At 44.4% G+C, this 14,206-nt stretch overlaps 1 protein-coding gene across 2 annotated transcripts in view; it reads right to left on the reverse strand.

Moving 5' to 3' along the window:
• The window catches only part of ITPR2 (inositol 1,4,5-trisphosphate receptor type 2), a 313,417-nt gene extending 300,137 nt beyond the window's left edge, over positions 1 to 13,280 (reverse strand). For both annotated transcript variants that reach the window (XM_060778249.2, XM_060778247.2), the window contains exon 1: positions 12,889 to 13,280. In XM_060778249.2, coding sequence (XP_060634232.2) covers positions 12,889 to 12,980 — 92 coding nt within the window. In that variant the 5' untranslated portion in view covers positions 12,981 to 13,280. The remainder of the gene's footprint in view (positions 1 to 12,888) is intronic.
• Positions 13,281 to 14,206: the final 926 nt, after the last annotated feature.

The raw sequence follows: 14,206 nt of genomic DNA on the forward strand, positions 1-14,206 counted from the left end.
AAAAATGAATATTCTTCCAAAAATGCTCTATCTCTTTCAAAATATACCTATAATTAGAAATAATAAATTACTGGACAATTGGAAAAAAGAGATCTCAAAATTCATATGGAATGGTAAGAAACCAAGGATCAAACATATAAATATGATAGATCAAAGAACTAGAGGAGGAATGGGTCTACCTGATTTAAAATTATATTTTGAAGCAAGCGCACTCTTATGGGTAAAAGATTGGATCTCACTGAAAAAAGAAAGAACCTTAACAATTGAAGGTTTTGACCTTAGATTTGGTTGGCATTCATATTTATGGTACAACCAAACATCAAAAGAAAAGAATTTTAATAATCATTTCATTAGAACTGCACTAATAAAAATTTGGAATAAATACAAAACAAGAATGTACTCTAAAACTCCATTATGGGCGTCACCATTAGAAGCGAAACAAAGAAGGTTGCTGGGATGGACTAATTGGCCAACTTACAAAGATGTACTAAAGAAAGAAAACAATGAAATACAGCTTAAGACGAGAGAGGAGTTAAATATTCAAGTCACAAAGGTATCATGGTTCCAGTATATACAACTCAAAGAATACTACAACCTAGACAGAAAAGTAGGCTTCATGATAAAGGATGACATGTGGGACAAAATATTAGGAAAAAAGAAGAAAAACATAACAATAATATATAACAAATTATTAGAATGGGCTACCGAGAAAGAAACAATAAAAGAATGTATGATTAAATGGGCCAAAAATGTAGGAAGACAAATACAATATAAAGAATGGGAAGAAATCTGGAAAAAAAAGATTAGGTATACCTACTCGACTGATATACAAGAGAATTGGCTAAAGATGTTTAACAGGTGGTACATGACCCCACAAAAATTAGGCCTGATGTATAACACCGCAAGAAATAAGTGCTGGAAATGTGAACTTCACACCGGAACGTTCTACCATGCCTGGTGGACATGCCCCTTGATTAACACATATTGGAAAATGATAAATCAAGAATGTGAAAAGATCTTAAAAACAAGGATACATATGAAACCAGAATATTTCCTACTGGGAATAACGGATAAGGAATTGGAATTAAATCAAAACAAGGACATTTTATTTAATTACTGTGTTACAGCTGCAAGAATGGTTCTGGCAAAAAAATGGAAACAGAAAGAAATAGCTACAAAAGAGGAATGGATAAGTAAGATGAATGAAATCAAAGATATGGATAAATTGACGTTTGCATTAAAAGATTCATATGGAAAACCAGTGAGGAGAACGGATTGGAAGCCATATGAGGAATACCTAATAGAAGAACAAGAAAAGAAAGATATAAAAAAAGGAGGAAGAATGAACTCGACAGAAGAAGGAAGAAAATAAAAAGACAGAACCAAAGAGAAGGAGATTATGGAAGTCAAAAGACCCTCTCACCCCCCCCCCACACCTCCTACCTCTATCCCCTCCCCCCTTGACCCCCTCTACTCCCCCTCCTCCCTCCCTAACTCACTCTCTCACCCCCTGACCCAACCCAAACTATCCTACCAACAAACCTACCCCTACCTAACCTCTCCATACCCCCCCTCCCTTTTTTACCTATATACCTGTATGAATATACCTTAATAAAAATTATTTTTTTAAAAAAAAAAGAAGACACGGTATTTTCTATTGGTCATGGGGGTTCTGTGTATGAAGTTTAGCCCAATTCTCTCATTGTTGGAGTTCGGAAAGCTCTTTGATTGTAGATGAACTATAAATCCCAGCACCTACAACTCCCAAATGTTAAGGTCTATTATCTCTAACCTCCTTGTTCGTGCCAAGTTTGGCCCAGATCCATCATTGTTTAAGTCCGCAGTGCTCTCTGGATGTAGGTGAACTACAACTCCAAAACTCAAGGTCAATGCCTATCAAACCCTTCCAATATTTACTGTTGGTCATAGGAGTTCTGTGTGCCAAGACTTGTTAAATTCAGTCATTGGTGTAGTTCAGAATGCTCTTTGATTGTATGTGAACTATAAATCTTAGCAATTACATATCCCAAATGACAGCATCAATCTCCCCTTCAACCCCCCAAATATTCAAATTTGGGTGTATCAGGCATTTGTGCCAAATTTGGTCCAGTGAATGAAAATACATCCTGCATATCAGATACTTACATGACAATTCATAACAGCAGCAAAATTACAGTTGTGAAGTAGCAACAAAAATAATGTTATGGTTGGGGGCCACCACAACATGAGAGAACTGGACTAAGGGGCCGCGGCATTAGGGAGGTTGAGAACCATTGCCTTAGGGGGAGTGTAGCTCCATCGAGCACAGGTTGCCACCCTATAACCCGATCAGCTTCACAACTGACCAGGAGGACCCTTGTCTTGTTTGGATTAAGCTTCAGCCTGTTAGCTCTCATCCAATCCATCACAGCTGCCAGGCGCTGGTCCAGGTTCTAGGGGGCTTCCTTGTAATTAGGTGGAAAGGAGTAGTAGTGTGTCATCTGCGTACAGATGGCACAGAACTCCAAAACTCCAGATGACCACTCCCAGCAGTTTCATGTGGATATTAAAAAGCATGTGGAATAGAATGCAGGACCTCACAGGTCAAGGGCCAAGGGTCCAAGCAGGTGTCCCTCAGCTTCACCAACTGGTGAATCCTCGATGAAGGAGCAGAACCACTGCAAAGCAATGCCCCCAAAATCCTTTCCTGAGCGCCTCCCCAGAAGGATACCGATGATGGCTGGTGTGAGATTGAAAGACTAACAGGACAGTTGGAAGTCAAGTCTAGTGCAGAGCCTTCCAAACTGTGTGTCAAGACACATTCGTGTGTCGGCTGTAGTATGTCGCAAAAATGTAATAGGAAATAACATGAATCTTGGCAATATTTAAATATAAACGACAGGTTTTCATGAGATACATTGTGCCCCATACATTTCAACATTGCAATTGATGTATGTGTCAGTATCTTTCATAATGGGTTAGCTGAATCTCCAGTTTGCCAGTAAAACTGAATTGCTGTGGCCCCTTCTACACTGCCATATAAAATCCAGACTATCTGCTTTGAACTGGTTTATATGGCAGTATAGACTTATATAATAGAGTTCGAATCCATTAATGTGGATTGTCTGCTTTAATGATCCGGATTATATGGCAGTGTAGAAAGGGTCCTTGTCTTGAAATTATGCATATCTCAAAAGTGTGTAGCCAACATGAAATGTTTGAAAAGCTCTGCTGTAGAGACTGCTATTCCTCGCCATGCGTGGAGTCTCTGCAGAAAGGAAATGCTCCTTCCTGCAAGTGATTTGTCTCCATCTTCTCATGGGTTGCAATACAAAAGGTGCCCATCTGAAAAGTGTATACCAACATGAAACATTTAGGAAAGTCTACTGAAGTCAGCGTGGGCACCTGATTTAAAGGATGGGTTTGAAGAACCACAAGAACCAATCAAGTCCATTTCTTGGGACCATAACACAGCATGAGAAATTCCTTTTGGGCTTCTCCTTTTTGCACATGGACAAATAAAGTTTCAGTGCTAGTTCAGTTGCTGCTGCAGCAACAGAAGAAGAGGAAGCATCTAAATCAGTGTTTCTCAACTTGTGGGTCCCCAGATAGAATCACAGAATCATAGAATCAAAGAGTTGGAAGAGACCTCATGGGCCATCCAGTCCAACCCCCTGCCAAGAAGCAGGAATATTGCATTCAAATCACCCCTGACAAATGGCCATCCAGCCTCTGTTTAAAAGCTTCCAAAGAAGGAGCCTCCACCACACTCCGGGGCAGAGAGTTCCACTGCTGAACGGCTCTCACAGTCAGGAAGTTCTTCCTCATGTTCAGATGGAATCTCCTCTCTTGTAGTTTGAAGCCATTGTTCCGCGTCCTAGTCTCCAAGGAAGCAGAAAACAAGCTTGCTCCCTCCTCCCTGTGGCTTCCTCTCACATATTTATACATGGCTATCATATCCTCTCTCAGCCTTCTCTTCTTCAGGCTAAACATGCCCAGTTCCCTAAGCCGCTCCTCATAGGGCTTGTTCTCCAGACCCTTGATCATTTTAGTCGCCCTCCTCTGGACACACTCCAGCTTGTCAATATCTCTCTTCAATTGTGGCGCCCAGAATTGGACACAATATTCCAGGTGTGGTCTAACCAAAGCAGAATAGAGGGGTAGCATTACTTCCTTAGATCTAGACACTATGCTCCTCTTGATGCAGGCCAAAATCCCATTGGCTTTTTTTGCCGCCACGTCACATTGTTGGCTCATGTTTAACTTGTTGTCCACGAGGACTCCAAGATCTTTTTCACACGTACTGCTCTCGAGCCAGGCGTCACCCATTCTGTATCTTTGCATTTTGTTTTTTCTGCCAAAGTGGAGTATCTTGCATTTGTCACTGTTGAACTTCATTTTGTTAGTTTTGGCCCATCTCTCTAATCTGTCAAGATCGTTTTGAATTCTGCTCCTGTCCTCTGGACTATTGGCTATCCCTCCCAATTTGGTGTCGTCTGCAAACTTGATGATCATGCCTTCTAGCCCTTCATCTAAGTCATTAATAAAGATGTTGAACAGGACCGGGCCCAGGACGGAACCCTGCGGCACTCCACTTGTCACTTCTTTCCAAGATGAAGAGGAAGCATTAGTGAGCACTCTCTGTGTTCGTCCACTTAACCAATTACAGATCCACCTCACCGTAGTTTTGCCTAGCCCACATTGGACTAGTTTCCTTGCCAGAAGGTCATGGGGGACCTTGTCGAAGGCCTTACTGAAATCCAGGTACGCTACATCCACGGCATTCCCTGCATCTACCCAGCTTGTAGCTCTATCGAAGAAAGAGATCAGATTAGTCTGACATGACTTGTTTTTGATAAATCCATGTTGACTATTAGCGATGACTGCATTTGTTTCTAAGTGTTTGCAGACCGCTTCCTTAACAATCTTTTCCAGAATCTTGCCCGGTATCGACGTGAGGCTGACCGGACGGTAGTTGGCCCCACCGTGAGGCTGACCGGACAGTAGTTGGCCCCCAGAACATTTTAAATACATTTAAATACTCAAAATCCCAAAATTTCCAACACAAGAGTCCTCATGGCATGCTATTTTATACATACATATATATATTCAACACAGTGAATCGCAGTGCTCTGTGGACCATACTCCAAAAAATTGGGTGCCCAAACAAATTTGTGAACATCCTGAGGTTCCTCCATGATGACATGATGGCAACAATTTTAGACAACAATGGCTCCCAAAGTGACCCATTTAAGGTGGAATCAGGCATCAAACAGGGATGTGTTATTGCCCCAACTTTATTCCCCATCTTCATCGCTATGATACTTCACCTTGTTGATGGGAAGCTTCCCACCGGAGTGGAAATCATCTATCGGACAGATGGCAAGCTGTTTAACCTCAGCAGACTGAAAGCCAAAACCAAGGTTACAACAATATCTGTTATAGAACTCCAGTATGCTGATGACAATGTCATCTGTGCGCATTCAGAAGAAGATCTACGAGCCACTCTAAACACCTTTGCAGAAGCATACGAGAAGCTCGGCCTATCATTGAACATTGAGAAAACCAAAGTGCTGTTCCAGCAGACACCAGCCAACCCCTCTCCAATGCCAACGGTACAGCTTAATGGTGTAACATTAGAAAATGTTGATCATTTCCGCTACCTTGGCAGCCACCTCTCCACCAAAGTCAACATCGACACCGAAATGCAACACCGCCTGAGCTCTGCAAGTGCAGCATTTTTCCGAATGAAGCAGAGAGTGTTTGAGGACCGAGACATCCATAGGGATACCAAGGTGCTTGTCTATAAAGTTATTGTCCTCCCAACCCTGCTATATGCCTACGAAACGTGGACTGTCTACAGGCATCACATGCAACTCCTGGAACGATTCCATCAAGGCTGCCTCTGGAAAATCCTGCAAATCTCTTGGGAAGACAGGCGGACAAACGTCAGATTGCTAGAAGAAGCAAAGACCACCAGCATCGAAGCGATGGTCCTCTGCCATCAACTCTGCTGGACCGGCCACGTTGTCCGGATGCCCGACCACCGTCTCCCAAAGCAGTTGCTCTACTCCGAACTCAAGAATGGAAAACGGAATGTTGGTGGACAGGAAAAGAGATTTAAAGATGGGCTCAAAGCCAACCTCAAAAACTCTGGCATAGACACCGAGAACTGGGAAGCCCTGGCCTTTGAGTGCTCCAGCTGGAGGTCAGCTGTGACCAACAGTGCTGCAGAATTTGAAGAGGCACCAATGGAGGGTGAAAGAGAGAAATGTGCCAAGAGGAAGGCGCCAACCCCGACCGAGACCGCCTTCTACCTGGAAACCAATGCCCTCACTGTGGGAGAAGATGCAGGTCAAGAATAGGGCTCCACAGCCACCTACGAACCCACCCCCAGGACACCGAACTTGGAGGACCATCATCTTCGGACTATGAGGGATCGCCTAAGTAAGTAAGTATGTGTGTGTGTGTGTGTATATATATATATATCACAGTATTAAAGTAAATCTCCTTCTGAGTAAATAATTAGTTATTTAAAAAAATAAATTAAACATGGCACAATCAAGCAAAGCAAAGCATTCCAACTCTTGATTTTAGATTTCCAAATCTTGATTTTAGCACTGTTGACTTCTGTTTCTTGGGAAAACATTAATGCTTTGCCATGAAACTGTATCCAACTGAACCTGCTCGGTACAGGGCTTTGTCCTTCATTTCAACTACCACATTTGTTAAACTTACTCGACACATAAAACACATGCAATCTTTCATGTTTTCTTTATGGCTACTGTTAGACAAATATGAATAACTCTATTATTAATGGTAAACATAAACCAATTAATCATTACATAGAAGTGCTAGAACAGTGTTTCTCAACCTTCCTAATGCCGTGACCCCTTAATACAGTTCCTCATGTTGTGGTGACCCCAACCATAAAATTATTTTCGTTGCTACTTCATAACTGTAATTTAGCCACTGTTATGAATTGTAACATAAATACCTGATATGCAGAATGTATTTTCATTCATTGGACCAAATTTGACACAAATACTCATATACACCCGAATTTGAATACTGGTAGGGTTGGCGGGGGATTGATTTTATCATTTGGGAGTTGTAGTTGCTGGGATTTATAGTTCACCTACAACCAAAGAGCATTCTGAACTCCACCAACGATGGAACTGAACCAAACTTGACACACAAAACTCCCACGACCAACAGAAAATACTGGAAGGTCATTGACCTTGAGTTTTGGAGTTGTAGTTCATCTATATCCAGAAAGCACTGTGGACTCAAACAATGATAGAGCTGGACCTAATTTGGCATGAATACTCAATATGCCCAAATGTGAACACTGGTGGAGTTTGGGGGAAATAAATCTTGACATTTAGGAGTCGTGGTTGCTGGGATTTATAGTTCACCTACAATCAAAGAGCATTCTGAACCCCACCGATGATAGAATTGGGCCAAACTTCCCACACAGAATGCCCATGATCAACAGAAAATACTGTGTTTTCTGATTGTCTTTGTGTTTTCTGATTGTCTTGCGACCCCCTCTGATGTTCCTCACAATTAAATGTCTCAGACATGACTTCTTATCCATTTTGGCAATCTGGGGCTGGATCTACACTGCCGTATAATCCAGATTATCAAAATAGATAATCCGCATCATAATCCCATATAATCCAGTTCAAAGCAGATAACGTAAATTTGATATGGCAGTGTAGATCCAGTCTGAGTCTACACTGGGATAAGAAGATAATCAAAGTAAATAATCTAGATTATCAGCTTTGAATGGTGCAATGGTCCTCCACCATCAACTCCGCTGGACCGCCATATTGTCCGGATGCCCGACCACCGTCTCCCAAAGCAGTTGCTCTACTCCGAACTCAAGAACGGAAAATGGAATGTTGGAGGAAGGATAGGAAAAGAGATTTAAAGATGGGCTCAAAGCCAACCTCAAAAACTCTGGCATAGACATTGAGAACTGGGAAGCCCTGGCCTTTGAGCACTCCAGTTGGAGGTCAGCTGCGACCAGCAGTGCTGCAGAATTTGAAAAGACACGAATGGAGAGTGAAAGAGAGAAACGTGCCAAGAGGAAGGCGCATCAAGCCAACCCCATCTGAGACCACCTTCCACCTGGAAACCAATGCCCTCACTGCGGAAGAAAATACAGATCAAGAATAGGGCTCCACAGTCACCTGCGGACCCACGGCCAGGACAATGAACTTGGAGGACCATCATCCTCAGACTACGAGGGATCACCTAAGTAAGTAAGTACACTGGTATAAGAAGATAATCAAAGTAAATAATCTAGATTATCAGATTTGAATGGTGCTTACATAAGGCCCCGTCTACACCACAATATACAATCCAGATTATCTGCTTTGAACTGGTTTATGTGGCAGTGCAGTGCAGACACATAATCCAGTTCCAAGTAGTTAATCTGGAGTATCCGTTTTGATAATCTGTGTTATATGGCGGTGTAGAATTGGTTTGAGAGACAACAGTTATATAATTGGAGAAAGGACTGGTTAAGTAAAAATCCCAGATGTAGAGCACTGAATAAATTTGAGGAATGGCTAAGTAAGCTTAAAAACCAAGAAATAATGGGGAAAGGATTAATTGGGAAAATATATAATGGATTAATTGGCGAAGAAATAGGGCTGAAGCTGTTAGAAAACGTATGGGAAAGAGACCTGGGGCCTCTGACAGATTTTGATTGGAAAAGGGTCCTGAAGTGGAGAGTGGCTAAGAACCTATCAATAAGATTAAAAGAAAATGTATACGAAGTGATATGGAGATGGCATACCACGCCAGTCAAACAACATAGAATCATAGAATCAAAGAGTTGGAAGAGACCTCATGGGCCATCCAGTCCAACCCCCTGCCAAGAAGCAGGAATATTGCATTCATATCACCCCTGACAAATGGCCATCCAGTCTCTGCTTAAAAGCTTCCAAAGAAGGAGCCTCCACCACACTCCGGGGCAGAGAGTTCCACTGCTGAACGGCTCTCACAGTCAGGAAGTTCTTCCTCATGTTCAGATGGAATCTCCTTTCTTGTAGTTTGAAGCCATTGTTCCGCGTCCTAGTCTCCAAGGAAGCAGAAAACAAGCTTGCTCCCTCCTCCCTGTGGCTTCCTCTCACATATTTATACATGGCTAACATATCTCCTCTCAGCCTTCTCTTCTTCAGGCTAAACATGCCCAGCTCCCCAAGCCGCTCCTCATAGGGCTTGTTCTCCAGACCCTTGATCATTTTAGTCGCCCTCCTCTGGACACATTCCAGCTTGTCAATATCTCTCTTGAATTGTGGTGCCCAGAATTGGACACAATATTCCAGATGTGGTCTAACCAAAGCAGAATAGAGGGGTAGCATTACTTCCTTAGATCTAGACACTATCCTCCTATTGATGCAGGCCAAAATCCCATTGGCTTTTTTTGCCGCCACATCACATTGTTGGCTCATGTTTAACTTGTTGTCCACGAGGACTCTAAGATCTTTTTCACACGAACTGCTCTCGAGCCAGGCGTCACCCATTCTGTATCTTTGCATTTCATTTTTTCTGCCAAAGTGGAGTATCTTGCATTTGTCACTGTTGAACTTCATTTTGTTAGTTTTGGCCCATCTCTCTAATCTGTCAAGATCGTTTTGAATCCTGCTCCTGTCCTCTGGAGTACTGGCTATCCCTCCCAATTTGGTGTCGTCTGCAAACTTGATGATCCTGCCTTCTAGCCCTTCATCTAAGTCATTAATAAAGATGTTGAACAGGACCGGGCCCAGGACGGAACCCTGCGGCACTCCGCTCGTCACTTCTTTCCAAGATGAAGAGGAAGCATTAGTGAGCACTCTCTGTGTTCGTCCACTTAACCAATTACAGATCCACCTCACCGTAGTTTTGCCAAGCCCACATTGGACTAGTTTCCTTGCCAGAAGGTCATGGGGGACCTTGTCGAAGGCCTTACTGAAATCCAGGTACGCTACATCCACGGCATCAGATGGATAGCAAGCAAAGTAACCTCTGCTGGAGATGTGGCAAACACAAAGGGACATATTTTCATTTATGGTGGGAATGCCCCCAAGTGAAAAGTTTTTGTAAGGATATATTTATTGAAATAAACAACATTATAGGATCAAATATTATGCCGGATGCCAGGTTAGCATTATTAATGGACACCATGAAGCTGAATTTAGAAACAAGTAAGAAAGAATTGGTGATTATTTTACTCACAGTGGGAAGAATTACAATAGCAAATAACTGGAAAATAATAACTAATCTAACACTGGACGCATGGTATAAGGAGGTATGGAACGTAGCCTTAAATGATAAATTAACAATGGAAATGAGGGTATTCAGGGGGGAAATTAACAGATCAGATTTTGAGGTATACTGGTCGGTCTTTATTAAATATGCCTTAGTGAGCGAAAATGGAAAACAACAGAACTTTGTTACAAGCTGGGTAGATGTGGGGAATGCCATGGATGTAGTGTACCTGGATTTCAGTAAGGCCTTTGACAAGATCCCCCATGACCTTCTGGTAAGGAAATGTGGGCTAGGCAAAACTACAGTGAGGTGGATCAGTAATTGGTTAAATGGACGAACCCAGAGGGTGCTTCTCCCCAATGCTTCCTCTTCATCCTGGGAGGAAGTGACGAGAGGACTGCCACAAGCAGGGTTCCGTCCTGGACTCAGTCCTGTTCATCATCTTTATTAATGACTTAGATGAAGGGTTAGAAGGCAGGATCATCAAGTTTGCAGACGACACCAAATTGGGAGGGATAACCAATACTCCAGAGGACAGGAGCAGAATTCAAAACGATCTTGACAGATTAGAGAGATGGGCCAAAGCTAACAAAATGAAGTTCAACAGTGACAAATGCAAGATACTCCACTTTGGCAGGAAAAACGAAATGCAAAGATACAAAATGGGGGACGCCTCGCTTGAGAGCAGTTATGTGTGAAAAAGATCTTGGAGTCCTTGTGGACAACAAGTTAAATATGAGCCAACAATGTGATGTGGCGGCAAAAAAAGCCAATGGGATTTTGGCCTGCATCAATAGGAGCATAGTGTCTAGATCTAGGGAAGTCATGCTACCCCCTATTCCGCTTTGGTTAGACCACACCTGGAATATTGTGTCCAATTCTGGGCACCACAATTCAAGAGAGATATTGACAAGCTGGAATGTGTCCAGAGGAGGGCGACTAAAATGATCAAGGGTCTGGAGAACAAGCCCTATGAGGACCGGCTTAGGGAACTGGGCATGTTTAACCTGAAGAAGAGAAGGCTGAGAGGGGATATGATAGCCATGTATAAATATGTGAGAGGAAGCCACAGGGAGGAGGGAGCAAGCTTGTTTTCTGCTTCCTTGGAGACTAGGATGCGGAACAATGGCTTCAAACTACAAGAGAGGAGATTCCATCTGAACATTAGGAAGAACTTCCTGACTGTGAGAGCCGTTCAGCAGTGGAACTCTCTGCCACGGAGTGTGGTGGAGGCTCCTTCTTTGGAAGCTTTTAAGCAGAGGCTGGATGGCCATCTGTCAGGGGTGATTTGAATGCAATATTCCTGCTTCTTGGCAGGGGGTTGGACTGGATGGCCCATGAGGTCTCTTCCAACTCTTTGATTCTATGATTCTATGAATTCTGGGCACCACAATTCAAGAGAGATATTGACAAGCTGGAATGTGTCCAGAGGAGAGCGACTAAAATGATAAAAGGTCTGGAGAACAAGCTCTATGAGGAGCGGCTTAAGGAGCTGGGCATGTTTAGCCTGAAGAAGAGAAGGCTGAGAGGGGATATGATAGCCATGTATAAATATGTGAGAGGAAGCCACAGGGAGGAGGGAGCAAGCTTGTTTTCTGCTTCCTTGGAGACTAGGACGTGAAACAATGGCTTCAAACTACAAGAAAGGAGATTCCATCTGAACATGAGGAAGAATTTCCTGACTGTGAGAGCCGTTCAGCAGTGGAACTCTCTGCCCTGGAGTGTGGTGGAGGCTCCTTCTTTGGAAGCTTTTAAGCAGAGGCTGGATGGTCATCTGTCAGGGGTGATTTGAATGCAATATTCCTGCTTCTTGGCAGGGGGTTGGACTGGATGGCCCATGAGGTCTCTTCCAACTCTATGATTCTATGATTCTACTGTGAGAGCCGTTCAGCAGTGGAACTCTCTGCCCTGGAGTGTGGTGGAGGCTCCTTCTTTGGAAGCTTTTAAACAGAGGCTGGATGGCCATCTGTCAGGGGTGATTTGAATGCAATATTCCTGCTTCTTGGCAGGGGGTTGGACTGGATGGCCCATGAGGTCTCTTCCAACTCTTTGATTCTATGATTTGATTCTATGATTCTACTGTGAGAGCCATTCAGCAGTGGAACTCTCTGCACTGGAGTGTGGTGGAGGCTCCTTCTTTGGAAGCTTTTAAGCAGAAGCTGGATGGCCATCTGTCAGGGGTGATTTGAATGCAATATTCCTGCTTCTTGGCAGGGGGTTGGACTGGATGGCCCATGAGGTCTCTTCCAACTCTTTGATTCTATGATTCTATGAAGTGTGAGCAGCAGGCACCTTTGCCTGGGGCGGATGGGAGTTGTAGTCCCACCAGGCATAGCAGGCGAGGGGAAGTTCTGGCCACTTCCTATTTGTTTTGTTTGGTTCAGCCGCGGGAGAAGCCTCTCAGTCCCAGCCCTCGAGCACAGACATCCCTTTCCAGCTGCTGCTTCCTGTAAAACTCGGTATGTCGTGCATATCTTTGGTCTCTCCCCCCCCCCCCCCCGCAAATCAACGTCAAATCAACGACGAGTCTCCGGGAGGGGAAATCGAGGTGCCAAGGAGGAAGCTGGAGAGAGGCGAGCGAGGCGACACACACACAGACACACAGGCGCACGCGCGCGCTCTCTCCGTTCACACGCGCCTTCTTACCCCAAAGTGCTGATGAAGCCGTTGACAGAGCCCTCGGCGTAGAGAGAGACGATGTCCCCGATGTACAGAAAGCTGGACATTTTGTCAGACATCTTGGCTCATCTTCCTCCTAAGGCTGCTGCCCTCCAAGCCCGAGCCGAGTTTCCACGAGGGGGCCAAACTTGTCCTTCTGCCTCAGCCGCCGCTTACTCCTCCTCCGCCGCTTCCCCTTCGCTCCTCATTTCCTTCCCCTTTCCTCATTCAAATCCCCCTTGTCTCCACAATATCCCTTCCCTCGGCTCCCTTTCCAACTCTGAGCCTCTTCCTTTTCCCCCTTCTGGCCACGCTCCGGGTCACCTCCTCTTCGGCTTCGGTCTAAACTGAAACTGTTGCGAGGAAGAAGGAAAAAAAAGAGAACTGGTTCCCATTGAGCCAGCTGAGGGGGAGGAGCCCTCTCAGCTGGGCCAATCACAGAGGGTGGGAGGCGGGGCCACGAAAGGAACAGGAGATTGAGGAAGGCCAGGGAAAAGGTGCCCAAAGTCTCTCCAGGGCTGAGGATCAGAGAATCATAGAGTTACCTCAGGGGAGCGTGCTTGCTGCATCCATGTTCAACATTTACACAAATGACCAGCCACTGCCAGAAGGGACAGAGATGGCACAATCATCTATGCTGATGATTGTGCCATCACCACTCAAGCAGGGAGCTTTGAGATGCTCAGTTCAGCAAAGGGCAAGAGGGATCCTCTCACTTCTGCAGGAGTCTCCCGTATACCATGCAGCTGTGGACAAGTCTACATAGGGACCACCAAACGCAGCATTGCCCAAACACAAATCAAGGAACATGAAAGGCAATGCAGACTAATTCAACCAGAGAAATCAGCCATAGCAGAGCACCTGATGAACCAACCTGGACACAGCATTTTATTTGAGAACACAGAAATGCTGGACCACACCAACAAGCACCATGTCATGGTGGGGGGGGGGCACCAAAATACTGTTTGCTTACCATTGAAAATTACCTAGGGCCCCCTCTGATAATAGAACCATAGAGTTGCCTCAGGGGAGCGTGCTTCCTCCATCCATGTTCAACATTTACACAAATGACCAGCCACTGCCAGAAGGGACAGAGAGTTTCATCTATGCTGATGATCGTGCCATCACCGCTCAAGCAGGGAGCTTTGAGATGGTTGAACAGGCTCTGGCAACAGTCATCCATGCCACCGTCACGTCTAGGCTAGACTATTGCAACGCCCTGTATGTTGGCCTTCCGATGTCTACGACCCGAAAGCTCCGTATTGTTCAGAATGCGGCAGCCAGGTTACTCACAAGAACACCCATG

Source organism: Anolis sagrei, chromosome 5, assembly GCF_037176765.1.
Source record: "Anolis sagrei isolate rAnoSag1 chromosome 5, rAnoSag1.mat, whole genome shotgun sequence".
NCBI classification, from domain to species: Eukaryota; Metazoa; Chordata; class Lepidosauria; order Squamata; family Dactyloidae; genus Anolis; species Anolis sagrei.